Source organism: Oncorhynchus keta, chromosome 14 (assembly GCF_023373465.1).
Source record: "Oncorhynchus keta strain PuntledgeMale-10-30-2019 chromosome 14, Oket_V2, whole genome shotgun sequence".
Lineage (NCBI taxonomy): Eukaryota > Metazoa > Chordata > Actinopteri > Salmoniformes > Salmonidae > Oncorhynchus > Oncorhynchus keta.
In genome coordinates this window covers 47,203,199-47,228,250 of record NC_068434.1, presented here as the reverse complement: position 1 = coordinate 47,228,250, position 25,052 = coordinate 47,203,199, and the positions used below count along the sequence as shown (strand labels likewise).

At 45.9% G+C, this 25,052-nt stretch overlaps 1 protein-coding gene across 3 annotated transcripts in view; it reads left to right on the top strand.

Annotated features, from left to right (window-relative positions):
• Positions 1-25,052, top strand: part of LOC118393531 (kinase suppressor of Ras 2-like) — a 149,090-nt gene that overhangs the window by 105,281 nt on the left and 18,757 nt on the right. For all 3 annotated transcript variants that reach the window (XM_052461832.1, XM_052461833.1, XM_052461831.1), the window contains 11 exons: positions 511-580; positions 2,413-2,496; positions 3,094-3,179; positions 3,791-3,808; positions 4,069-4,175; positions 5,947-6,115; positions 6,578-6,619; positions 7,362-7,434; positions 16,197-16,254; positions 16,538-16,709; positions 18,471-18,666. In XM_052461832.1, coding sequence (XP_052317792.1) covers positions 511-580; positions 2,413-2,496; positions 3,094-3,179; positions 3,791-3,808; positions 4,069-4,175; positions 5,947-6,115; positions 6,578-6,619; positions 7,362-7,434; positions 16,197-16,254; positions 16,538-16,709; positions 18,471-18,666 — 1,075 coding nt within the window. The remainder of the gene's footprint in view (positions 1-510; positions 581-2,412; positions 2,497-3,093; positions 3,180-3,790; positions 3,809-4,068; positions 4,176-5,946; positions 6,116-6,577; positions 6,620-7,361; positions 7,435-16,196; positions 16,255-16,537; positions 16,710-18,470; positions 18,667-25,052) is intronic.

Here is a 25,052-nt window from a genome sequence, read left to right as displayed (position 1 = left end):
ATGCTGATTACATTCAATCTCTATGATATAAGGATGATTAGAATAAAGAATATTTTATTTTTTTGATAAATAACCATGAGTGAATCATTCAAACCCACGACTTTTAACGTAGATCAGATATTTGTCACTTTATTGTTTTTGAATGTCAGGAAGTTTTAGTCAAAATAGGTAATTATGATTGATTACAGTAAAGGCCAAAGACACATCTGAGCAGTTGGTACAAATCTATTAATACGCGGAAATGACATGCAGTGCACAAATCAGTGTTTGATTTAGCCCAATCACAATCAGTGGTTACCAGCAGGGAACTATTCAATACCATTGCACGTGTTAATATTTAGGCCTACCCTCCACTGTCCAATGACAAGAATGCATTTGGCTGCAATGCATTGTTGATTCAATCAACCCTTTTGTGTCACTGGTTAAATATCTAATAATGCCTATGTTCTTATACATCCATCCATCCCTACATTCATCCATCCATCCCTCTTTCTCCCTCTCTTCCTTCAGACACTCTGTCAGTGCCTCGCTGGTCCCCACAGATCCCTCGGAGAGACCTGGGAAACTCCATAAAACACAGGTAATGTGTGTGTGTGTGTGTGTGTGTGTGTGTGTGTGTGTGTGTGTGTGTGTGTGTGTGTGTGTGTGTGTGTGTGTGTGTGTGTGTGTGTGTGTGTGTGTGTGTGTGTGTGTGTGTGTGTGTGTGTGTGTGTGTGTGTGTGTGTGTGTGTGTGTGTGTGTGTGTGTGTGTGTGTGTGTGTGTGTGTGTGTGTGTGTGTGTGTGTGTGTGTGTGTGTGTACACTTGAATGAAGGTATGAGTGTGTTCAGGCATTAATTTGTGTGTGTGTATTCCTCTACCAGAGACAGACAGAATGTCGGTCCAATTTAAGGGGGCGCTAGCATAACTCCTCTCCCTGTTCTATTCCTGTTTGAATATCTGATGAATCCCAAATGTCACTAATCTCCAAATTAAACAGTACACCTCCGCTATTGGTCATGGGAATCTTCCAACCTACCGACTTTCTCTCTCCTTCTCGCTCTCTCTCTCTCTCTGTTTCTTTGTCCCTCCTCTCTCTCTTATTCGCTGTCTTTCTCCACCTCCCCCTCCCCCCCTTTCTCTCAGCCTCAGAAGTACGTGGGTGTTAGCTCACTGCGGAATGTTAATGACGAGGAAAGACAGTGGTTCTGCACACACGTCTTAATGCATCATCAGCCAGGGGCCGAGAGCAAATGTAATTTATATTGGCATTAAATCTCAAGCTGTTATTAAAAGGACAAATGCTAGTTTCTAGGGAGATGGACAACTTTATTTCTCTTTATACTCTTTCTGACATGATGATTGTCATAGATCTCTATTTGTGCCTCGATGTATCTTCAAAGATATGGCTCTAAGCACAGGTTATTATTCGTAAGTAAATCATAGCAATGCAATAAACTACTGGCTATAGCAACATCTCTCTGGGAATGAAAAAGATCTATCTGTCAAATCATATCTCACCTTTAATGTCAGTCTAACGGTAACTTAGGCAGCGTATGTACGCTTGCCAAAGCAATGTATCATTTAGACCCCTATCACCAAAATTAGAGTGGGATGCCAGATTGAATTGTGCCCTCCCTGATTCTGTTTAGCACAATACGAGGCAATACGAAGGTTCCTAATGAAGAGATTTGGATTCTGTCAACCCATTCCTATTCCATTACTCCAGCCAGCCCGCTGCTGGTACCCAGACGTCAGATCTATCAGAAAATAAACCCAGAGTCTTTCTTAAATTGGGCACTCAGATACTTCATCCAACCCCAAAGTAGGGAATTGCTTTTTATCATTCAAGACAATTGAGACACACTGTAGTCTTGCTCTGAACGCTGTGCCACGGGCTCTGCTGGGCTCCATCTTCATCTCTGTGACTGATTGCTGTGTTACTGTGTTGATGTAGCAGAATGGCCTCTGTCACAGCCTTTATTCACAGACATCACAGCCACAAACTGAACATTGGTGCAGAGTATTGAAAGGAGTGGGGGCCGCCCAAATTGAATCAAGGTGCATTGGAGATTGGAGCTCAAATTGTTGCACGGTGGGGAAAGATTAGCCCTATAGGTGACTATCTTTCTTATGTTATGGAAACATCAACCTGCCAAAGAAAGAATAATAATATAATATTTTTTTATGTGACTTGTGAATATGAGGCATTCTATGACAAAAGCCATTTGTCATCACAAGGTGAATGGGAATGATAATCCAAAAGGTCACAAGCAATCTGTGATGTTTTTCTGCAGTGATCCACACCTGGTGGCTTTTGTTTGCACTCGTTTATGCATGAACAAACAGGTGGAAGAGATGTTTTGTTTTGTTTATGTGCTCTGATCTCTCTCTCTATCTCTCTCTTCCCCTCTCTCTCTTCTTGTGCTTGCAGGTTTTCCACCAAGTATTGGATGTCTCAGACATGCATAGTGTGTGGAAAAGGAATGTTGTTTGGACTTAAATGTAAAAACTGCAAGTAAGGTCCTTCCTTGTATTATTCTAATCTGTGTTCAGAAAACATTACTACTCGATTATAAAAGTTTTATTGCCGTGCATAACATGTTTCTAAGGATTGGTGTGCTTTAACAGTTGGTTATAGAGGTTATAATCAAATCTCAGGCTATAAACTCTTTCTTGTCAACCATATTTGTTCATCCACATTATTATTAGAATTCTGGAAAGGACATTTGTCACCGTATACTTGGGAAAATCTCTGAAAAGAACAAGCAATTATCATTTAAAACAGATTACTTAAGTAAATTAACCAATTTTACAACCAACTGAATGTGACATTTTTGACACAAGGGAAATAATTGGGTGGCAACTCAGACAGCGTTTTATTTCCTTAATGACCCAGACTATTAAAAGTTCAAGAATGGGTTTCTTTTAACTGTTTGTAAAATGAGTAGCAGAGATTCAGTGATGTCTGGGGTTGCATCCGAAGTGACACCCTATTCCCTATATAATGCACTGCTTTTGATCAGACTCTGATCAAAAGTAGTGCACTATGTAGGGAATAGGATGCCATTTCTGATGCTGCCCTGGTGAGTGTTTTACTCTGTTGTTTCACCAGGCTGAAGTGCCACAACAAATGTACCAAAGAAGCCCCACCTTGCCATTTACTGATCATCCAAAGAGGAGGAAGTAACCCCCTCAAAGGTAAAAGGACTGTTGGACCAGCAGCTTACTGTAGGACTGAAGACTGACTTCATATGCAGGTCCAATAACTTCAAGGACGATTTCACCACTCGTCTTTCAATTCATACATGTTATGTCATTTAGCTGATTATTTGATTATTTGATCCAGTGATTGCATACATTATGTACCATTTTAATCGCAGTAGAACTTCTTGATACACATGGCACAAACCTTGAGTATTATTCTCATCGTAAGCAGTAACACAAACTGCACATGCATCTCAAGCTAGGAGACACATATATAGCCCTACTGTAATTACGCAGTGCATATTCATATTAGGTATACTTATTAGGATTCCTAGAATATAGGTGCTTTTGCTATTGAAGTACTATTTTAAAAGCTCATCATTCTCTATTATAGTGCTTTTGTTATTGAAGCGTTACTTTAAAAAAACAACTCATTCTCTGTTATAGTGCTTATGTTACTGAAGTATTACATTAAAGGGCTACTCATTCTCTGTGATAGTGCTTTTGTTTGAAGTACTCATTTAAAAAGATTCTCTGTCAACTAAAGTGAGCTTTAACTGTATGTTCTTTACACCTTTCTCTTTTTCACCCAACCGGTGTGACAGATCACCAAGGAAATCAAGGTAAAATAATCCATTTATGAACCGTTCTTTTGTTTTTAGTACAGAACCTTCAAAAAAAAGCAAGGGAAGATTCAAGTCTCTGCTACTTGAAGTTGGCAAGCTACAGTATCGTAGGGTGTTCTTAAGTGTTCCCTTGCGAGAGCAAAAAAGGACCATCTGCAAAGAAGAAGAGTTTGTCATATTTTCACATTCAGAAATTTGAGAAAATAAAGACTTTCTCTCAGTGTTTTGTTGTTTGTCTGATTTCGGTCTATCCCCAGCTCGTTTGGTACGGACTGAATCGGTACCATGTGACATCAACAACCCGCTCAGGTACACAGACCTGCACGTCAGTCAGACGCTGCCCAAAACCAACAAAATCAACAAGGTAGGAACTACCAGACGCATGAAGACATGCGCACATGTACGTGCGCCCACACATACACACGCAGCCCCCCCGTTCTGTGCTTCCACATCTGAGCTCTGTTGTCTTGATATCTGTTATTTTGGTCTGTTTGAAATGTGCATCACCTGAAGTCCAGTCAGACGGACCAGCATTACTGGACCAACCACCGACAACTGGATTATTTTAAAAACAAATACATTTTCACACTTCAAAAGTAGCAGCTCATCAATCCCACAGATACTTTTCAATTCTTCAAACATTGTTTGGGATTTCCGCAAATCCCCCTACCCCATTATTAAGTTTGCAAGTCATCATAACTTCATAATGGAGGTAATTTTGTTTGGAAACCCACACTATAGCGTTCTAGACAACTTTTAGTGGATGAGAGTTATAGTTTTATCTCACTGTGATTATATTTGTCTTATTGTGTCACGTTCGTTAGTATAGACGGACCAACGTACGTAGAGTTCCACATATTTATTAGACAGTGAAACTTAGAAAAATCAAAACAATAAAGAATAAACGAACCGTGACTACAATGCAGTGCAAACAGGCAACTAAACATAAACAAACAATATCCCATAACCCACAGGTGGAAAAATGCAACTTAAGTATGATCCCCAATTAGAGACAACGATTACCAGCTGCCTCTAATTGGGAATCATACACAAACACCAACATAGAAAATGAAACCTAGAACCCAACATAAACTAGACAAAAAAAACCTAGTCATGCCCTGACCTACTCGGCCATAGAAAATACAGGCTTTCTATGGTCAGGACGTGACATATTGGGTCTTCATCAGATTTCCTGTCACATGAAATATAACCCATTGGATTGCTTTGAGTCTTTATTTAAACAAGACAGAACTATTTTTTTATTCACTGTGATAATAAGTCATTTGATATGAGATCTCCCTTACTCTACCACATCAATACAACCACAAAAAGTTAATGGTGTGTATGTGTGTGTGTGTGTGTGGGGGGGGTGCTATTAATGAACACGCATAGCAGCGCTCAATAATAAGCGAGTGCAACCAAGGCCACTTATTTATACGTTACAACGTAATAGAGCTTTTATCTCTCACAGAAAAGCCAGCATATCTCTCCCCTAAATCCTATCTTGAGCAGCACTATCTCTATAGACCCGTGTCATAACAACACAATTAGTCGACAGGTGCATTGTCAGGTGTTATCTTCTAAATGAGGAAGTCTGAAAAGAGACAGAGTTCTACCTGCTCTAGGCCATAGAAATGCATTATAGTACTGGTTTATTTAATTCTGTGCTCCAGGCACTGAGGTGGATACAGGAGAGAGGTGCCTGAGGGTTCTAGAAGAAGAGAGTGTGTGACTCACAGGGGGGATGAGCTGTCTGTCAATGTTCGACTGAAGGGCACCAAAAAAACTATCATGTAAACAGCAAGTAAACTCACAAGCCTAGGAAAATGAAATTATTTTGGATTCACAGTCAGTTTTGAGACTTGTTTCACCTGTGGGTCTGTATTCATTTTACACCTTGAAATTGACTCCCTCAATCGCTCTTTTTTGTTTTGTTTTACCTCTCTCTCTCTCGCTCTCTCTCTCTCGCTCTCTCTCTACCTTTCTCTCATCTCTCCTCTCTCTCTCTCTCTCTCTCTCTCTCTCTCTCTCTCTCTCTCTCTCTCTCTCTCTCTCTCTCTCTCTCTCTCTTCCCTCCACCTTTATCTATCTCTCTCTCTCCATCCCTCTCTTTTTCACTCTCTCTCTGTCCTCAGGATCACATCCCTGTCCCGTACCAGCCAGACTCCAGCAGTAACCCCTCCTCCACCACCTCCTCCACACCTTCCTCACCCGCTCCACCCCTCCCTTCCAGTGCCACCCCTCCCTCCCCCCTACACCCTTCCCCACAGTCAGCACGGCAACAGAAACAGTTCAACTTCACAGGTACAGGATGAAATTAAAACCGACTCGTCTCATTTTCACCCCATTTTACACCTGATGTACTTAACAAAAATCACATCTCAATAAGGGGTCCAGGTTTGACATCATAACAGACCATCAGACCAACTCTTGAATGCCCCACTACTTGAAGTTTATTGTTGTGTCTAAAAACACACATTTGCTCAAAACAATTTTTTTAATGCTTAAGTGTGTGTACAGTACACTACTGTATTTATACTTGGGGAAACTTCAAAAATTACTGGAGGATGTCTTTAAAGTGCATTTAGAAATGTTATCTGATAGAAGTAGTAAATGTAGTGCCACTCCGCCACTCTTTGATTTTTAGAGCTGTCTGTCCTACATCTCTGCTCTAGGAAAGAAATATCATTATTGCCATTTCAACCCTTCTATGAACCCAGCTCTGTACCACTCAGACCCATTCTCCCTCTCTCTCCCTCTCTGCAGCTTCTTCTTACTTCAAATACAAGCAGCAGTTCATCTTCCCAGGTAAGTGCCTCTTAATTGATCATTACGCCTAACCAAAATGCACTGCACTAGGCCAAAGGAAGAGGAGGAGGACTTTTTTGACGTTGTGATTTGATGCTTCTGTTCCTCTCCTCCTTGATAGCTTCTAAACTCTAAAGCCTTTTTCTCTCTAAGCCTGTCTTAGTTTTTGGTCCCTTAAAATGTGGAGACTTTGAGCAACTTCTGGCTGGACCATTGCAGAAGGGTCTTTTAAAACAGTGCTTCTTAATCCTGGTCCATTTTGGTTTTGTCCCGAGCACTACACAGCTGATTCCATTTATCAAGCTTTGATGAGTTTGATCTAGGTGTGTTGTGCTATGGCAAAAACCTAAATGTGCACCCCTTTGGTTCCTGAGGACCAGGATTAAGAAACACTGTTTTAGAGAGATATTTGACAAGAGGGGATGTGACTGAAATCATATGGGGGCAGGATAGAACATTTAGGAGATACAGTATGGTGGTATAGGATTGGTCCTGACAGAGTATCTCATGTATCTCAAGTCCTGAGTAGTAACAACTCCTAATGCTTATTATTTATTATGTACAGCCCCTGTATTGTTGTAATGATTTTAGCATGGACCTCACCCCCCAGGCATGACCCTTGAAGCCTCCAGCAGAGCTCAGTAGATTATTACAGGGTGATTACATACATAGATTATTACACTGTAGTTACCATGGTATAAGGGCTATTTTATGATTTACCATATACTGTATACTGCTCCAGACGTGGCCCCGGCACCAGAGGCTCCTAACAGAACGCCCCAGGTCATCCTTCACCCTGTCCTGTCTGAGCCTGGGTGAGTAGAAATCTATCAAATCGTATTAGTCAAATGCGCCGAATACAACAGGTATAGTGTACAGTGAAATGCTTACTTACGAGCCCCTAACCAACAATGCAGTTTATTTTTAAATACGAGGAGGAGTAAGAAATAAAAGTAACAAGTAATTACAGAGCAGCAGTAAAATAACAATAGTGAGACTATACACATGGGGGTACCGGTACAGAGTCAATGTTCGGGGGCACCGGTTAGTTGAGGTAATATGTACATGTAGATAGAGTTATTAAAGTGACGATGCATAGATGATAACAACAGAGTAGCAGCGGTGTAAAAGAGGGGGGGACAGTCTATGACTAGGGTGGCTGGAGTCTTTGACAATTTTTAGGGCCGTCCTCTGACACTGCCTGGTATAGAGGTCCTGGATGACAGGAAGCTTGGCTCTGCACAGATCATACAAACGCTCCACACCGCGTGGCCGCGACCACCCTATCCTGGTGGTCCCAGCGCGTACGACCCACGTGGAGTTCCAGGTCTCTGGTAGCCTCTGGAACTGCCAATCTGCGGCCAACAAGGCAGAGTTCATCTCAGCCTATGCCTCCCTCCAGTCCCTTGACTTCTTGGCACTGACGGAAACATGGATCACCACAGATAACACTGCTACTCCTACTGCTCTCTCCTCGTCCGCCCACGTGTTCTCGCACACCCCGAGAGCTTCTGGTCAGCGGGGTGGTGGCACCGGGATCCTCATCTCTCCCAAGTGGTCTTTCTCTCTTTCTCCCCTTACCCATCTGTCTATTGCCTCCTTTGAATTCCATGCTGTCACAGTTACCAGCCCTTTCAAGCTTAACATCCTTATCATTTATCGCCCTCCAGGTTCCCTCGGAGAGTTCATCAATGAGCTTGATGCCTTGATAAGCTCCTTTCCTGAGGACGGCTCACCTCTCACAGTTCTGGGCGACTTTAACCTCCCCACGTCTACCTTTGACTCATTCCTCTCTGCCTCCTTCTTTCCACTCCTCTCCTCTTTTGACCTCACCCTCTCACCTTCCCCCCTACTCACAAGGCAGGCAATACGCTTGACCTCATCTTTACTAGATGCTGTTCTTCCACTAACCTCATTGCAACTCCCCTCCAAGTCTCCGACCACTACCTTGTATCCTTTTCCCTCTCGCTCTCATCCAACACTTCCCACACTGCCCCTACTCGGATGGTATCGCGCCGTCCCAACCTTCGCTCTCTCTCCCCGCTACTCTCTCCTCTTCCATCCTATCTTCTCTTCCCTCTGCTCAAACTTTCTCCAACCTATCTCCTGATTCTGCCTCCTCAACCCTCCTCTCCTCCCTTACTGCATCCTTTGACTCCCTATGTCCCCTATCCTCCAGGCCGGCTCGGTCCTCCCCTCCCGCTCCGTGGCTCGACGACTCATTGCGAGCTCACAGAACAGGGCTCCGGGCAGCCGAGCGGAAATGGAGGAAAACTCGCCTCCCTGCGGACCTGGCATCCTTTCACTCCCTCCTCTCTACATTTTCCTCCTCTGTCTCTGCTGCTAAAGCCACTTTCTACCATTCTAAATTCCAAGCATCCGCCTCTAACCCTAGGAAGCTCTTTGCCACCTTCTCCTCCCTCCTGAATCCTCCCCCCTCCCTCCTCCCTCTCTGCAGATGACTTCGTCAACCATTTTGAAAAGAAGGTCGATGACATCCGATCCTCGTTTGCTAAGTCAAACGACACCGCTGGTTCTGCTCACACTCCCCTACCCTATGCTCTGACCTCTTTCTCCCCTCTCTCTCCAGATGAAATCTCGCGTCTTGTGACGGCCGGCCGCCCAACAACCTGCCCGCTTGACCCTATCCCCTCCTCTCTTCTCCAGACCATTTCCGGAGACCTTCTCCCTTACCTCACCTCGCTCATCAACTCATCCCTGACCGCTGGCTACGTCCCTCCCGTCTTCAAGAGAGCGAGAGTTGCACCCCTTCTGAAAAAACCTACACTCGATCCCTCCGATGTCAACAACTACAGACCAGTATCCCTTCTCTCTTTTCTCTCCAAAACTCTTGAGCGTGCCGTCCTTGGCCAGCTCTACCGCTATCTCTCTCAGAATGACCTTCTTGATCCAAATCAGTCAGGTTTCAAGACTAGTCATTCAACTGAGACTGCTCTTCTCTGTATCACGGAGGCGCTCCGCACTGCTAAAGCTAACTCTCTCTCCTCTGCTCTCATCCTTCTAGACCTATCGGCTGCCTTCGATACTGTGAACCATCAGATCCTCCTCTCCACCCTCTCCGAGTTGGGCATCTCCGGCGCGGCCCACGCTTGATTGCGTCCTACCTGACAGGTCGCTCCTACCAGGTGGCGTGGCGAGAATCTGTCTCCTCACCACGCGCTCTCACCACTGGTGTCCCCCAGGGCTCTGTTCTAGGCCCTCTCTTATTCTCGCTATACACCAAGTCACTTGGCTCTGTCATAACCTCACATGGTCTCTCCTATCATTGCTATGCAGACGACACACAATTAATCTTCTCCTTTCCCCCTTCTGATGACCAGGTGGCGAATCGCATCTCTGCATGTCTGGCAGACATATCGGTGTGGATGACGGATCACCACCTCAAGCTGAACCTCAGCAAGACGGAGCTCCTCTTCCTCCCGGGGAAGGACTGCCCGTTCCATGATCTCGCCATCACGGTTGACAACTCCATTGTGTCCTCCTCCCAGAGCGCTAAGAACCTTGGCGTGATCCTGGACAACACCCTGACGTTCTCAACTAACATCAAGGCGGTGTCCCGTTCCTGTAGGTTCATGCTCTACAACATCCGCAGAGTACGACCCTGCCTCACACAGGAAGCGGCGCAGGTCCTAATCCAGGCACTTGTCATCTCCCGTCTTGATTACTGCAACTCGCTGTTGGCTGGGCTCCCTGCCTGTGCCATTAAACCCCTACAACTCATCCAGAACGCCGCAGCCCGTCTGGTGTTCAACCTTCCCAAGTTCTCTCACGTCACCCCGCTCCTCCGCTCTCTCCACTGGCTTCCAGTTGAAGCTCGCATCCGCTACAAGACCATGGTGCTCGCCACGGAGCTGTGAGGGGAACGGCACCTCAGTACCTCCAGGCTTTGATCAGGCCCTACACCCAAACAAGGGCACTGCGTTCATCCACCTCTGGCCTGCTCGCCTCCCTACCACTGAGGAAGTACAGTTCCCGCTCAGCCCAGTCAAAACTGTTCGCTGCTCTGGCCCCCAATGGTGGAACAAACTCCCTCACGACGCCAGGACAGCGGAGTCAATCACCACCTTCCGGAGACACCTGAAACCCCACCTCTTCAAGGAATACCTAGGATAGGGTAAGTAAGGGTAAGTAATCCTTCTCCCCCAACAAGATTTAGATGCAAGTGGCTGTTCCACTGGTTGTCATAAGGTGTATGCACCAATTTGTAAGTCGCTCTGGATAAGAGCGTCTGCTAAATGACTTAAATGTAAATGTAAATGTAAATGTACTGGGCCGTAACGCACTACCCTCTGTAGTTCCTTGCGGTCGACGGCTGAGCAGTTTCTATACCAGGCAGTGATGCAACCAGTCCGGATGCTCTCGATGGTGGAACTCTTAAACTTTTTGAGGATCTGAGGACCCATACCAAATTTTTTGTCTCCTGAGGGGGAATAGGTTTTGTCGTGCCCTCTTCACGACTGTCTTGGACCATGTTAGTTTGTTGGTGATGTGGACACCAAGAAACTTGAAGCTCTCAACCGGCTCCACTACAGCCCTGTTGATGAGAATGTTGGCGTGCTCAGTCCTCTTTTTTCTGTAGTCCACAATCATCTCCGATGTCTTGATCACATTGAGGGAGAGGTTGTTGTCCTGGCACCACACGGTCAGGTCTCTGACCTGCTCCCTATAAGCTGTGTCATTGTTGTTTGTGATCAGGCCTACCACTGTTGTGTCATCGGCAAACTTAATGATGGTGTTGGAGTCATACCTGGCCGTGCAGTCATGAATGAACAGGGAGTACAGGAGGGGACTGAGCACACACCCCTGAGGGGCCCCTGTGTTTAGGATCAGCATGGCAGATGTTGTTACCTACCCTTACCACCTGGGGGTGGCCCGTCAGGATGTCCAGGATACAGTTGCAGAGGGAGGTGTTTAATCCCAGGGTCCTTAGCTTATTGATGAGCTTTGAGGGCACTATGGTGTTGAACGCTGAGCTGTATTCAATGAATAGCATCCTCACATAGGTGTTCCTTTTGTCCAGGTGTGAAAGGGCAGGGTGGAGTGCAATAGAGATTGCGTCATCTGTGGATCTGTTAGGGCGGTATGCATATTGGAGTGGGTCTATGGCTTCTGGGATAATGGTGTTGATGTGAGCAATGACCAGCCTTTCAAAGCAATTCATGACTACAGACTTGAGTGCTATGGGTCAGTAGTCATTTAGGCAGGTTACCTTAGTGTTCTTGGGCACAGGGACTATGGTGGTCTGCTTAAAACATGTTGGTATTACAGACTCGGACAGGGAGAGGTTGAACATGTCAGTGAAGACACTTGCCAGTTGGTCAAGCGCATGCTCGCAGTACACGTCCTGGTAATCCGTCTGGCCCTGCTGCCTTGTGAATGTTGACCTGTTTAAAGGACTTACTCACATCGGCTGCGGAAAGTGATCACTGGCGACTCCTCGCTGGCTGTCAGCTCTGGCGGCTCCGGACAGGAGGGAGACTCCGGCGGCTCAGGACAGGAGGGAGACTCTGGCGGATCCGGACTGGAGGGAGACTCTGGCGGATCCGGACTGTGACCCGCCGTGGTAGGATCCGGACTGCGATCTGTCGTGGTAGGTTCCCGGACTGTGACCCGACGTAGGAGGTTCTGGTCTGCGGTCCAACGTAGGAGGTTCCGGTCTGCGGCCCGTCGTAGGAAGTTCCGGTCTGTAGACTGTTGCCGGACGCTCAGGACTGAGTACTGTTGCCGGACGCTCTGGACTGAGTACTGTTGCCGGACACTCTGGACTGGCGAGGCGCACTGTATGCCTGGTGCGTGGTGCCGGCACTGGTGGTACTGGGTCGAGGACACGCACCTCAGGGCGAGTGCGGGGAGGAGGAACAGGGAGTACTGGACTCTGGAGGCGCACTGGTAGCCTGGTGCGTGGTGCCGGCACTGGTGGTACCGGGCTGGAGACACGCACCTCAGGGCGAGTGTGGGGAGAAGGAACAGGGCGTACTGAACTGCTGAGTCGCGCTAAAGGCCTGGTGCGTGGTGCCAGCACTGGAGGTACCGGGCTGGGGACACGCACCTCAGGGCGAGTGCGAGGAGCAGGAACAGGGAGTACTGGACCCTGGAGGTGCACTGGTGGCCTGGTGCGTGGTGCCGGCACTGGTGGTACCGGGCTGGAGACACGCACCTCAGTGCGAGTGCGGGGAGGAGGAACAGGGTGTACAGGACTCTGGAGAGGCACAGGAAGCCTAGTGCGTGGTGTTGGCACTGGTGGTACTGGGCTGGGGACACGCACCTCAGGGCGAGTGCGGGGAGCAGGCACAGGACGTACTGGGCTGTGGAGGCGTACTGGAGGTCTGGAGTGTACAGCTGACACAACCCGTCCTGGCTGGATGCTCATTCTAGCCCGGCCAATGCGAGGAGCTGGAATATAGCGCACCGGGCTAGAAATGCGCACTGGAGACACCGTGCGCATCTCTGCATAACACGGTGCCTGACCAGTTACACGCTCCCCACGGTAAGCACAAGGAGTTGGCTCAGGTCTCCTACCTGACTTAGCCAATCTCCTCGTGTGCCCCCCAACATGTTTTATTGGGGCTGCCTCTCGGGCTTCCGTGCTAGCCGTGTACCCTTATATCTTCGCCGTTCCTCCATTCTCCTGTATCCCTCCTCGCACTGTTCCAAAGAATCCCATGCAGGCTCTGGCACTCTCCCTGGATCGATCGACCAACTCTCAATCTCCTCCCAGGTTGTTACCCATTCGTCCTTCTCCCGGGTCCATTTCTCCATTAAGCGCTGTTCCCCCACAATCACAATGCTTGGTCCTTTTATGGTGGGTTATTCTGTCACGTTCGTCGTACGGAGGAGACCAAAGCGCAGCGTGATTAGAATACATACTTTTTAATGAAGACGAAGAACACTTAACAAACTATACAAAAACAACAAAACGAACGTGAAGCTATATAAAACTAGTGAAGACACAGGCAACTAGACATAGACATAGATAATAACCCACCAAATACCCAAAGAACATGGCTGCCTAAATATGGTTCCCAATCAGAGACAACGATAAACACCTGCCTCTAATTGAGAACCAATCTAGCCAACCATAGACATATATATACACCTAGATGATAAACAACCCCATAAACCTACAAAAACCCTAGACAGTACAAAAAACACATACATCACCCATGTCACACCCTGACCTAACCAAAACAATAAAGAAAACAAAGAATACTCAGGTCAGGGTGTGACACCCGGCTACTTTGAGCTGCTCTGTGTGAGCATTTTCCTGTTTGCTTATGGCAAAATACAGCTCATTCAGTGCTGTCTTAGTGCCAGCATCAGTTTGTGGTGGTATGTAGACAGCTACGAAAAATACAGATGAAAACTCTCTAGGTAGATAGTGTGGTCTACAGCTTATCATGAGATACTCTACCTCAGGCGAGCAAAACATCGAGACCTTCTTAGATATCGTGCACCAGCTGTTATTTACAAAAATACATAGTCTGCCACCCCTTGTTTTACCAGGCGCCGCTGTTCTGTCCTGCCGATACAGGGTATAACCGGCCAGCTGTATGTTGATAATATCATCGTTCAGCCATGACTCCGTGAAACATAAGATATTACAGTATTGAATGTCCCGTTGGTAGTTTAATCTTCCGCTTTGGTCATCGATTTTATTTTCCAAAGATTGCATGTTTCCCAACAGAATGGAAGGAAGTGGGGGTTTATTCGATCGCCTACGAATTCTTAGAAGGCAGCCCGCCCTCTGGCCCCTTTTTCTCTGCGTTCTCTTCATGCAAATGATGGGGATCTGGGCCTGTTCCCAGGAAAGCAGTATAACATTCATGTTGGGCTCGTTAAAGGAAAAAAGGATTCTGCCAGTCCGTGGTGAGTAATCGCAGCCCAGAAGTTATTTTCGGTCATAAGAGATGGTAGAAGTAACATTACGTACAAAATAAGTTTAAAAAACAAGTTACAAACAACGCAAACGCAATTGGTTAGGAATACGTAAAACTTCAGCCTTATTGTCCAGTGCCATTTTGGAGTTAAACTGTTGACAAATACCTCTGACTCTTACTCCGGATCCATTCACCAGTGAAGTAGGTCAGAAAATAACCAAATGTTATTTTTTAATGATGTGCTGAGAAATGTTGTCAAGCCATGCGGTCACAGAGTAATGTCCGTGTGGGCAAAAAAACAGACTCAGATAACCCTCATATCACATCTTGTCTGCCCATTTCTGTCCCTTCATTGGTTAAAGAGGATAGAGACTTTGAATCATTTGAGCAAAGATGTTTTGGTGACAATTTCAATGAGAGATGAAGGGCTAGACAAACACTCTGGGGATAATGTTAGCATGGCCTTCACTTCACGCTACAGTTACGATGCCAACTGGATTCCGCTTGGTTTTTTGAAAACCACGGCTGCGGAAAACAAGCAGACGGAGGAGACAAGGACTGATGGAGATGTCTTTGGACTACTCAGCTAATTAGATTATAATCTCAATCGATCACAAAACTAAACCCAAGGTAGCACTCAGTAACTTTAGCTTTCAGTAACTGCATATGTACCAAGATGTTCAACTAAACCTAAACTAGCTTTCATAGACGATTTTCAATTGAATATTGAAATGGTCATTCCTTTTTAGTATCGCTCCCATGGATATCTCATCCCCCTCCTCAATTGACATCTTTGGAGTCTTCAGCTAATTACATTATAATCTCAAACAATCACAAAACTAAAAGGTAGCGTTCAGTAATTCTAGCTTTCATAGACAATTTTTATAGTCAATTGCTGGTGGTTTTTAAGCTGATAGAAATAGGTGGCTGTTTGAATGACTTGTGTTTGATACCTTCTAAGTGACTGACACAGGTGTTGTCTCAGTGTCAATATGACAGGGGGAATTAGTTTAAGGTGGCGCCAGCAACAGTCGCTCTGTCTCTCTCGCTATTGCTCTTTTTCCTCCCTATCTCTCACTCGGGCTCACACACTCTCTCTCTCTCTCTCTGTCTCTCTTTCACCCCCACTGTTCTCTCCGTCGTTCCCCTCTCCTTCTCCGCCTTCTGACAAATGTGAATACATTATCTTGGTTATGAAACACACATTCTCATGATTTAATTAAAGCCCGTCTTCTCTGTGTGCAGCTCCACGCGCTCCCTCGCCTAGCCAGCACCCAGTGGCAGCTGGCTGATTCCCCTGCCTTAATGGCCTCTTCCCTGGTTTAATGAGGGCCTCTCTCTGGCCCCGGCTGGATCCTCTCATTAGGAGACAGAGGCCCTACCAGGGGCCCCGCGCGCCACAGGGACCACATATAATTTCATACACATATCGTCACGACACTGAGCTGCCAATCAGTGTCTCTCCTCACACAGATACTATGTGAGATTCTGTAATGATGATACAGAGAGGTTAGGAAAGGTTAAATGCAGCTAAATGGACAAAAAGGATGGCTCACTAAGTGTATGGTGTTTAATCAATGATGCATGATTCAACAGGGTTCAGCGCATATGTATAATGCTAACGTGTGGGATGTAAAGTGCTCATAATTCCCGTCTGCATGCCGTGCTCTTGTTTTCAGAATCGAGGTGAACCCTTTAAACCCTTTACTTCAGATTGAAGTTGAACCGACATCAGACGTGAGTCCCCCATCTGATGGCATTGTATGATTTCTCTCTGAATAAGATCTGTGTAGCCTTTGTCATGTCTGTTATAGTTTGGCATGCTGACGCTCCTGATGGTAATCCTCTGCAACCCCACAACAAGGCTGTCCATTTTCACTGTTTCAATTTAATTTAATTGGATTTTATTTTAATATGCAGTAGAGGCCAGAGGATAGAGGACAGCACATTCAATAATTATTATAAAACACTTATTGTTGACCTGGATGGAAATTAGTTTCACTCTTCCTCTCCTGAGCAGAATGAGGAGGGCAACGATGAGGCGGAGTACTCGGAGGATGAGTTTGAGGAGATGAACCTGTCTCTGCTGTCAGCCCGTAACTTCCCCCGTAAAGCCAGCCAGACCTCCATCTTTCTCCAGGAGTGGGACATCCCCTTCGAACAGCTAGAGATAGGGGAGCTCATCGGGAAAGGTAATAGACAGACTTAAATAAATCAGCCTCTGACAAGATCAGCAGACTCCATCACCATCATCTGACCAGCTCTCTCCGCTCAAGCCAGGAACTGACCCTTTCCATCTTCGGAGGATGCAGCTTTCAAAGACTTGGCCTCTATTGGTTGACTTGTCATGATATATTGCCTGCATCTTTTTTTGTTATTGAAGTGCTTAGCAATTCTATGAAAAGCGCTATGGAATGTATTGTATTATTATTATTATTAATACAATACTGTGAGAGAGCTGGCCTATGCTCTAACACTTAAAAGGCATTAAAACAGACAGAAGTAAAATGTGCAAAAATGCTTAATTAATTGTAAAACGGCAGGATAAACCAAGTAACTGATGGCTAAAACTGTGGCTCACCTTACACACAACAAGGATCTCTCAAACAATGACACACCTGCTGTTAAAAGCAGTTCCTTCAATAATTAGGTCAGAGGGACCACACCTGTGTTCAAACAGCCGCTCAACGAGCAAGCCTATCAGGATACAGAACCAATTAACAGGGAAGAGGTACAATTTACATTGTAGCTATGGTATTGCCTGGAATGATGAATGGTTCAAATGAAAGGGATTTTGCATTCAACTTGTTTTACGTTAATTGAAATAATGTCAATACAATACAATACCATGCAATACCATACAATAAAATTGTATTAGTCCAACTCTTACAGTGGAAATTGGTCCACAAAATTGATCCACCCCCCTGAAACCGGCAGCCCTCCAGTCACCAATTCAGACCCCACTTTTTAGTGTCAGACTTGAAGCCTCTGTGGCGGAAGAATCAGAATTAGTTGTGTAACATAGATAATAAAGATGTCTTATCTGCATAATATGCTTATGTAATATACTTGTTATTTGAATGTATCCCTTTAGACTCTGGTGTTGGCAGTTGCACTTCTTCCCTCAGCTGCGGCTCAGTCACCCGGGGCCCAGAGAGGGGAGAGGTCAGGCTTGTCTTTCACATGTCCTTGGTGCTATGCAGAATATCAGAAAGGGAAGAGGACAGGGTGGAACATTGTCTTCATATGAGAATGTGTCTTTACCTATTCTTAAACCATGTGAAGGGATGGCGTGATTAATGGGGAACCAATTACTTGTCTCCACAATGTCTGTGCGCCAGTCACTCCCTCCCTTAGCATTGGGGGATGTGTGTGGTAGTGTCTGGAACCATTGTATGTCATCTCTGGTGTTGCACTTATCCTGGGTGAGTGTATGACGTAGAGGCTCACTCCCCTCAGTGAGCTTGTCCAGGAGTGGGGTCAAGAAGGGGTTTTACTTGAGATGGGAGTATCTGGAGTTGACAATTGATTTATGCCATTGGATGAGTTTGTGTTTTTGTGCTATGAAGTACCAGAAATGAGATTGGAACCTCATCTTAGGGACCAAACTGAATAATAATTTATAGTGAATGCTATCTGGCTACAGGATACTCCTTTCTCATTTAAAGTCTCACCTTGTGACCCATTCAAAACATCTGTGGTTTGTTATGTCGATTAGGGGGTGGATCTTGGCTTTAAAAGACCTTTGTACTTTTGTCTCGCCGCTTTTCAACGAATCAGAGACACTGATTTGTCGACAAGCCATTGCTATTGCAAAGCGCTTACTGTTAAAGATTTAGTTTACGTATAACTCTGTCTTGTGTGATAAGTTTGTCTCTCCTCATTTGATAGTAAAGAAATTAACCACCACACCTCTCTAACCTCTAAGTTTCAGTACCTTCTGCCCTCTTCAGGTCGCTTCGGCCAAGTTTTCCACGGGCGCTGGCATGGCGAGGTGGCCATCCGCCTCATCGACATCGAGCGTGACAATGAGGACCAGCTCAAGGCCTTCAAGAGGGAGGTGATGGCCTACCGAAACACTCGGCACGAGAATGTGGTCCTCTTCATGGGCGCCTGCATGAGCCCTCCACACCTGGCCATCATCACCAGGTGAGTGATGATGTTTGTAATTCCTGAGCTCTGATCTCATAGAGTTGTGAAGTGGAATACTAATCGCAATATCAAAATCCCTGCAAAGCTATTGTAAAGTAGTTTAGCTCTGTAGAAAAAAGACAATACATACACTTACTATGTAACGTAGATGCTGGGAATCGAGAAGCAAGTGGTAAGTTTAATATAAGAGTTAACATGGAATGATACAACATAGGAGTAGTGTCTAGACAAGAACAAACAGAAACCAGACTGCCTGGGGAAGGAACATAAGGGAGTGTCAGATAAAGTGGAGGTTATGGAGTCCAGGTGTGCTTGATGATGAAGCGCAGGTGCGCGTAATGATGAAAGCCATCATTCCCAGGACCGGTGGTTAGTAAACCGGCAACGTTGAACACCGGAGGGGAGGACTTGACAGTCTACCCCCCACCCCACCACCACCACATGAGGCCACAAGACGACGGTGGCCAAAGGGACAGCCCTGAGGACGTGCGGTGGGCTGGTCCAGGCGGCGAAGATGGAAATCACGAATGATGTTGGGATCCAGAATGTCCTCCACCGAAACCCAACACCGCTCCTCTGGGCCGTACCCCTCCCAGTCTACCAGGTATTGAAGCCGACCCCCAAAACCTTGGGAGTCCAGTAGGGATCTGACGGCACAGGCAGGAGCACCCTCGACATTCCAGGGTGGGTGTGGTGTGGGACAGCATTAGCCAGGGGACCAGGAACCACCTGCCTTAGAAGGGAGACATGAAAAGAAGGTGAGATACGGTAGTCACTGGGAAGCTGTAACCTATACGTCACCTCGTTGACCCTACGGTGAACCTTGAGCGGCCCCACAAACCGGGGGCTCAGCTTCTTGCAGGGCAACCGGTGTGGGAGGTTCCTGGTAGAGAGCCAGCCATGATCCCCAGGATGGAACACTGGAGTCTCACTGCAGTGGTGGTCTGCCTGCTCCTTATGACGGTGGATGGCGCGCTGGAGTCTCACGTGAGCCTTGCACAACACTTCTTCTGTGCGCCTGAACCCCTCATCAACCGCAGGAGTGTCGGTCTGGCCCAGGGTCCACGGAGCCCGAGCCGGCTGAAACCCCAGAACACTCTGGAAGGTTGTCAGCCCGGTGGAGGAGTGGCGTAAATGAATTCTGGGCATACTCCGCCCATGGAAGGAATTGGGCCCACTTTCCCTGCTGGTTCTGGCAGTAACTCCTCAGGAACCTCCCCAGCTCCTGGTTCATCCTCTCCGGAAAAACAGCTGGAATAGTGCCTCAGTGACCTGGAGAGCAGTAGGGAGACTAGAGAGAGGAATAAAACGACAGGATTTTAAAAATTGTCAGAGAAGGGAAGATCAGTGACAAAGTCAATGGATAGATGAGACCAGGGATGCCGATGCATGGGAAGGGGAAGGACTTTCCCTGTTGGAGTGTGTCAAGGAGACTTAGTTTGGGCACACAGAACAGGAATTGACGTAGCGAGTAATATCCTGCGCCAAGGTGGGCCATCAATACTTCTCGGAGAGTGATTGTATAGTACGGGTGATCCCAGGATTTCCAGCAACGACAGCTATTTGTGCCAGGTCAACAGGCACTCCCTTATCCCTGTGGGAATGTAGATAGGCTCAGGAGGACAGGTAGTGGGAGCGGGTTCCTTCTCCAGAGACTGCCGACTGTCCACATTTACATCCCAGACCACAGTGGCTACAACATGAGAGGGAATGGGAAAACCGGTCCTCTGGCATTCGGGTGACCAGTCCGTGATCCTCATCCTTGACCCCACCTTGAGATGGTGAGGTTATGGCGTTGGAGCCATGGGAGACTGAGGATGATCTTGTGAGCTGGTGCACTAGTGATGAAGAAGGGGATGTTTTCCTGATGACTGGACTCCATGGTGAGGTTGAATGCTGTGTTGATGGTTCCCGATCCTAGTGGCCGATTGCCAAGGGCTTGCACCGGAAAAGGAGAGCGGGTATGAGGAAATGTTCAGAGAGGAGGCAGGGTCTGGTCATCCTGCCGTAGTTGGAGTAGGCGCTCATCCCCATCTCTGCCCTCCTGTGGAAAATCAAAAATACCTGTGAACAGAGCCATGAACCCCTCATACATAGCCAGCTCCTCCTCTCCTCTCTCCCAGATGGCCGTAGCCCACTCCAACATCCACCCAGTCAGCAGAGAATTTTCTGTGGCAACCTTGGACCTCTCAAAGGTGGGGGTTCCCATCTGATGAGCAAAATAGAGGGAGCACTGGAGTCGGAAGCGACGGCATTTAGATAGGGTTCAGTTATATTTATCCGGGAGGGACAAACGGGCATTGCTGACCTGAGGGGGCTGCTGAATGGACTGATGTGCTGGCTCGCTGGGTCAACTGGTGGAAGAATATCCTCCGCTAGTGGAAGGCAACACCTTTCAGGCATGGTCGAGACGTTGTAGACTGCAAAGAACCTCTTCCATGACCGTCCCCAGTTGAGCCAGCTGGTCGTGGTGTTTACAAAGTAGGTATCCCTGTTCGTCGACCGTCTGGAAAATGTCCTGATTTCCTGCTGCTTCCATTTGGTGAGACTGTATTCTGTAATGTAGACGCCTGGAGTTGAGAAGCAGGTGATAAGTTGAATATAACAGTTAACATGGAACGATATAACGTAGGAGTAGCGTCTAGACATGAATAAACAGAAACAATACTGCCCGGGCAAGGAACATAAGCGAGTGTCAGATAAAGGGGAGGTAATGAGTGAGGTAATGGAGTCCAGGTGTGCTTGATGATGAAGTGCAGGTGCGCATAATGATGACAGCCAGGTGAGCGTAATGATGATTCCCAGAACCGGTGCTTAGTAAACCGGCAATGTCAAATGCCAGAGGGGATGAGCGGGAGTAGACGTGACATACTAATTGATTTAGCTACTGTACAGTGTCATCTTTCCCTCGATCCTGACTAGTGTCCCAGTCCCTGCCGCTGGAAAACATCCCCACAGCATGATGCTGCCACCACCATGCTTCACCGTAGGGATGTTATTAACCAGGTGATGAGTGGTGCCCGGTTTCCTCCAGACGTGACGCTTGGCATTCAGGCCAATCTTGGTTTCATCAGACCAGAGAATCTTGTTTCTCATGGTCTCATGGTCTGAGAGTCCTTTAGGTGCCTTTTGGCAAAGTCCAAGCGGGCCATCATGTGCCTTTTACTGAGGACTTGCTTCCGTCTGGCCACTCTACAATAAAGGCCTGATTGGTGGAGTGCTGCGGAGATGGTTGTCCTTCTCGAAGGTTCTCCCATCTCCACAGACAAACTCTGGAGTTCTGTCAGAGTGACCATCGGGTTCTTCGTCACCTCCCTGACCAAGGCCGTTCTACCCCGATTGTTCAGTTTGGCAGGGCAGCCAGAGCTAGGAAGAGTCTTGGTGGTTCCAAACTTCTTCCATTTAAGAATGATGGGGGCCACTGTGTTCTTGGGGGACCTTCAATTCTGCAAAATTGGGGTACCCTTCCCTAGGTCTGTGCCTCAACACAATTCTGTCTCGGAGCACTTCGGACAATTCCTTTGACCTAATGGCTTTGTTTTTGCTCTGATATGCACTGCCAACTGTGGGACCTTATATAGACAGATGTGTGCCTTTCCAAATCATCTCCATCCAATTGAATTTACCACAGGTGGACTCCAATCAAGTTGTTGAAACATCTCAAGGATGATCAATGGAAACAGGACACACATGAGCTCATTTTTGAGTCTCAAGGGTCTGAATACGTATGTAAATAGGGTATATCTGTTTCTTATTTGTAAAACAAAATTTTAAAAAACTGTTTTCGCTTTGTTATTATGGGCTTTTATGTGTAGAAAGTATATTTCAGCAATTTTAGAATAAGGCTGTAACATAACAATGTTGAAAAATTCAAGGGGTCTGAATAATTTCCAAATGCACTCTATGTACCCTGAGTGACCCAGCCTTTGTTACCCTGGGTCCCAGCAGTGTTCAGAGTCTCTCTCAATAAGGGTGTCTTGGTGGATCCATTATACATCACACAAGGCTCCATTCTCTTCTGGAGAACTCGTGTGTGTCTGGACTGGGAAGTGGGTGACATGGCTGTGTCAATGAAGCAAAAGGCACTGCAGGGCTGTGGTTTGCGCACCCCTTCCTCGATCCCTCACTTTCTCCCTACTCCCTCCCTGTGTGTGTCCGGGCTGTGCTGTCTGGCTGGTTGATTTGAAGTGCACTGGGTTGACCTAACTCAGATGTGCAGTGATTCTTGATGGCCCTCGCATCTTGTGTAGAGATCTGTGCTTACACAAAGAGTTGCCTTTCTGAATGGTCTACAAACTCCTCTGAGGGACATGTTGGTTTTATCATAGGTTTAATAGACATGTCTGTAATTTAATTTAACATGTATCAGGGTCCTCCAAGAAACTTGATGATTCATCTCAGGGTGTTTACTGTATGTGGCAGAGAATTTATATGAATAAAATATGAAATGTTTATGGCTGTCTAAGAAAAGATACAGACGATGTTGCGGCTAAGAAAATAAATGTATGTTAAGGTAAAGGGGCAATCCAAAATTCCTCACAAGTAGAACTGCATACTTTCAGGTGAAGCAGTTCAATTGATAATCATACTGTTTAGTTAAGTTATAGCAGAAACATCTGAACATTCCCTCGTCCAGACATGGCACTGTTGTGGTGTAGTACAATGTTCACTACTATGAAAATTCCTTCCTGGTGTGGTATTATTCTCAAACAAGACTGAAATTAAGAATACATTAATCTGGACCTTTAGACTATACGGTTCTTCAAAAATATGATTCTGGGATAATTGGCTTTAAAGTTTCCGAACCCTCATTGGTTTGAATGTTGTTAGGAATTTATATATATTTGTAATATATTTTTAATATATATTTATTTTTTAACTTAACTACATGAATTGGAGTATTTAGAGCAGTGGTCACTAATCTTTTCTGAGTCAAGATCACTTTCACAGTCAAAAAGCAAACTGAGATCTACCGCCCGGTTAATAAAAAAAAAAAAACATGACTTAAAAAGTGTAACATTAACTTAATAAAAACTGTTCTGTATGAATGACGTTTGGGCAGTAGGCCTAATATATTATCACAGCATGTTGCCCATATGCCTGGCCTGCCAATATTGTTATTCTCAGACCATATTATATTTCAAAAATCAAAGCTTTGATAACAAAATAGATCAGTTGGTGTAGCACTTGTGAGGTACTGCTGAACATGAATGGAAATAATTCGCTTTTTTATTTTACTGGACTGAAGGTACTTGTATCTGGCCAATGTTGAATGTTTATCATTTAAAAAAAGAGAGACCCTTAAACCCAGACTTGGGACCACACAACCACTCCACTGATTGCTTTGCATTAAACCCAGACTTGGGACCACACAACCACTCCACTGATTGCTTTGCAATGCTTGCAGTTAGACACTGATTTTTTCCAAACCACTCATTGTTGAATTTGCGATTTCCAACTTGTTGTGTAATGTTTATGTCCAATGGCCGATGAGAACCGATACGTTTTATCTATAATTTCACTTCATTATTTGTGACTCACCACCTGGATTCGGTCTTATGTAGCAATATTTGAATTTCTGTGTCTTACATTGGATAAAAGTAGAAACTCAAAGCTACAAAATAGAATATCAAACACTGCATTTGAGGAAACAATTGGAAAGTAATTCTGCTTTGAAAATGGATCAATTTGTAAACTCAGTTTTGGAGAAAACCGTCTTTCAATGTTTTGGTACTACAATTGGAGAGCCCTTCACTGTCTCCACCCATTCTGCATTGTTCACACCCTCATAAGCCTTAGCCCCACCCATCTCTTTAAGGGCTGTTCCAACCGTTCTGTACTAACTTGCCAGCTACTTCCAGACATCTAAGCGAGAGAGAACAGCTCACTAAGCATTACATGCCCTATAGCTCTATCTGTCGTTTCGCGTTCAGAGCGCACACTGGACGCTCTGGCCAATAAATAGGGTTGTTCCGAAAGCTCTGACCTCACAACTACAGTCAAGCACACAAGCTAACATTACTTCCAGACACATAATGAGAGAACACCCCACTCTGACCATTTTACTCACCCTAGCAGTACTGGTTACACGGAACCCAAACCGGCTGCGCGTGTGCACCATCATGCACTATCGTGCATAAATTTATTTTGTCCCCCTACACCAAAAGTGATCATGACACGCAGGTTAAAGTATCAAAACAAACTGAACCAATGATATTAATTTGGGGACAGGTCGAAAAGCATTAAACATGTATGGCAATTTAGCTAGTTAGCTTGCATTTACTAGCTAATTTGTCCTATTTAGCTAGCTTGATGTTGCTAGCTAATTTGTCATGGGATATAAACATTGAGTTGTTATTTATTTGAACTCTGTTTATTAAGTT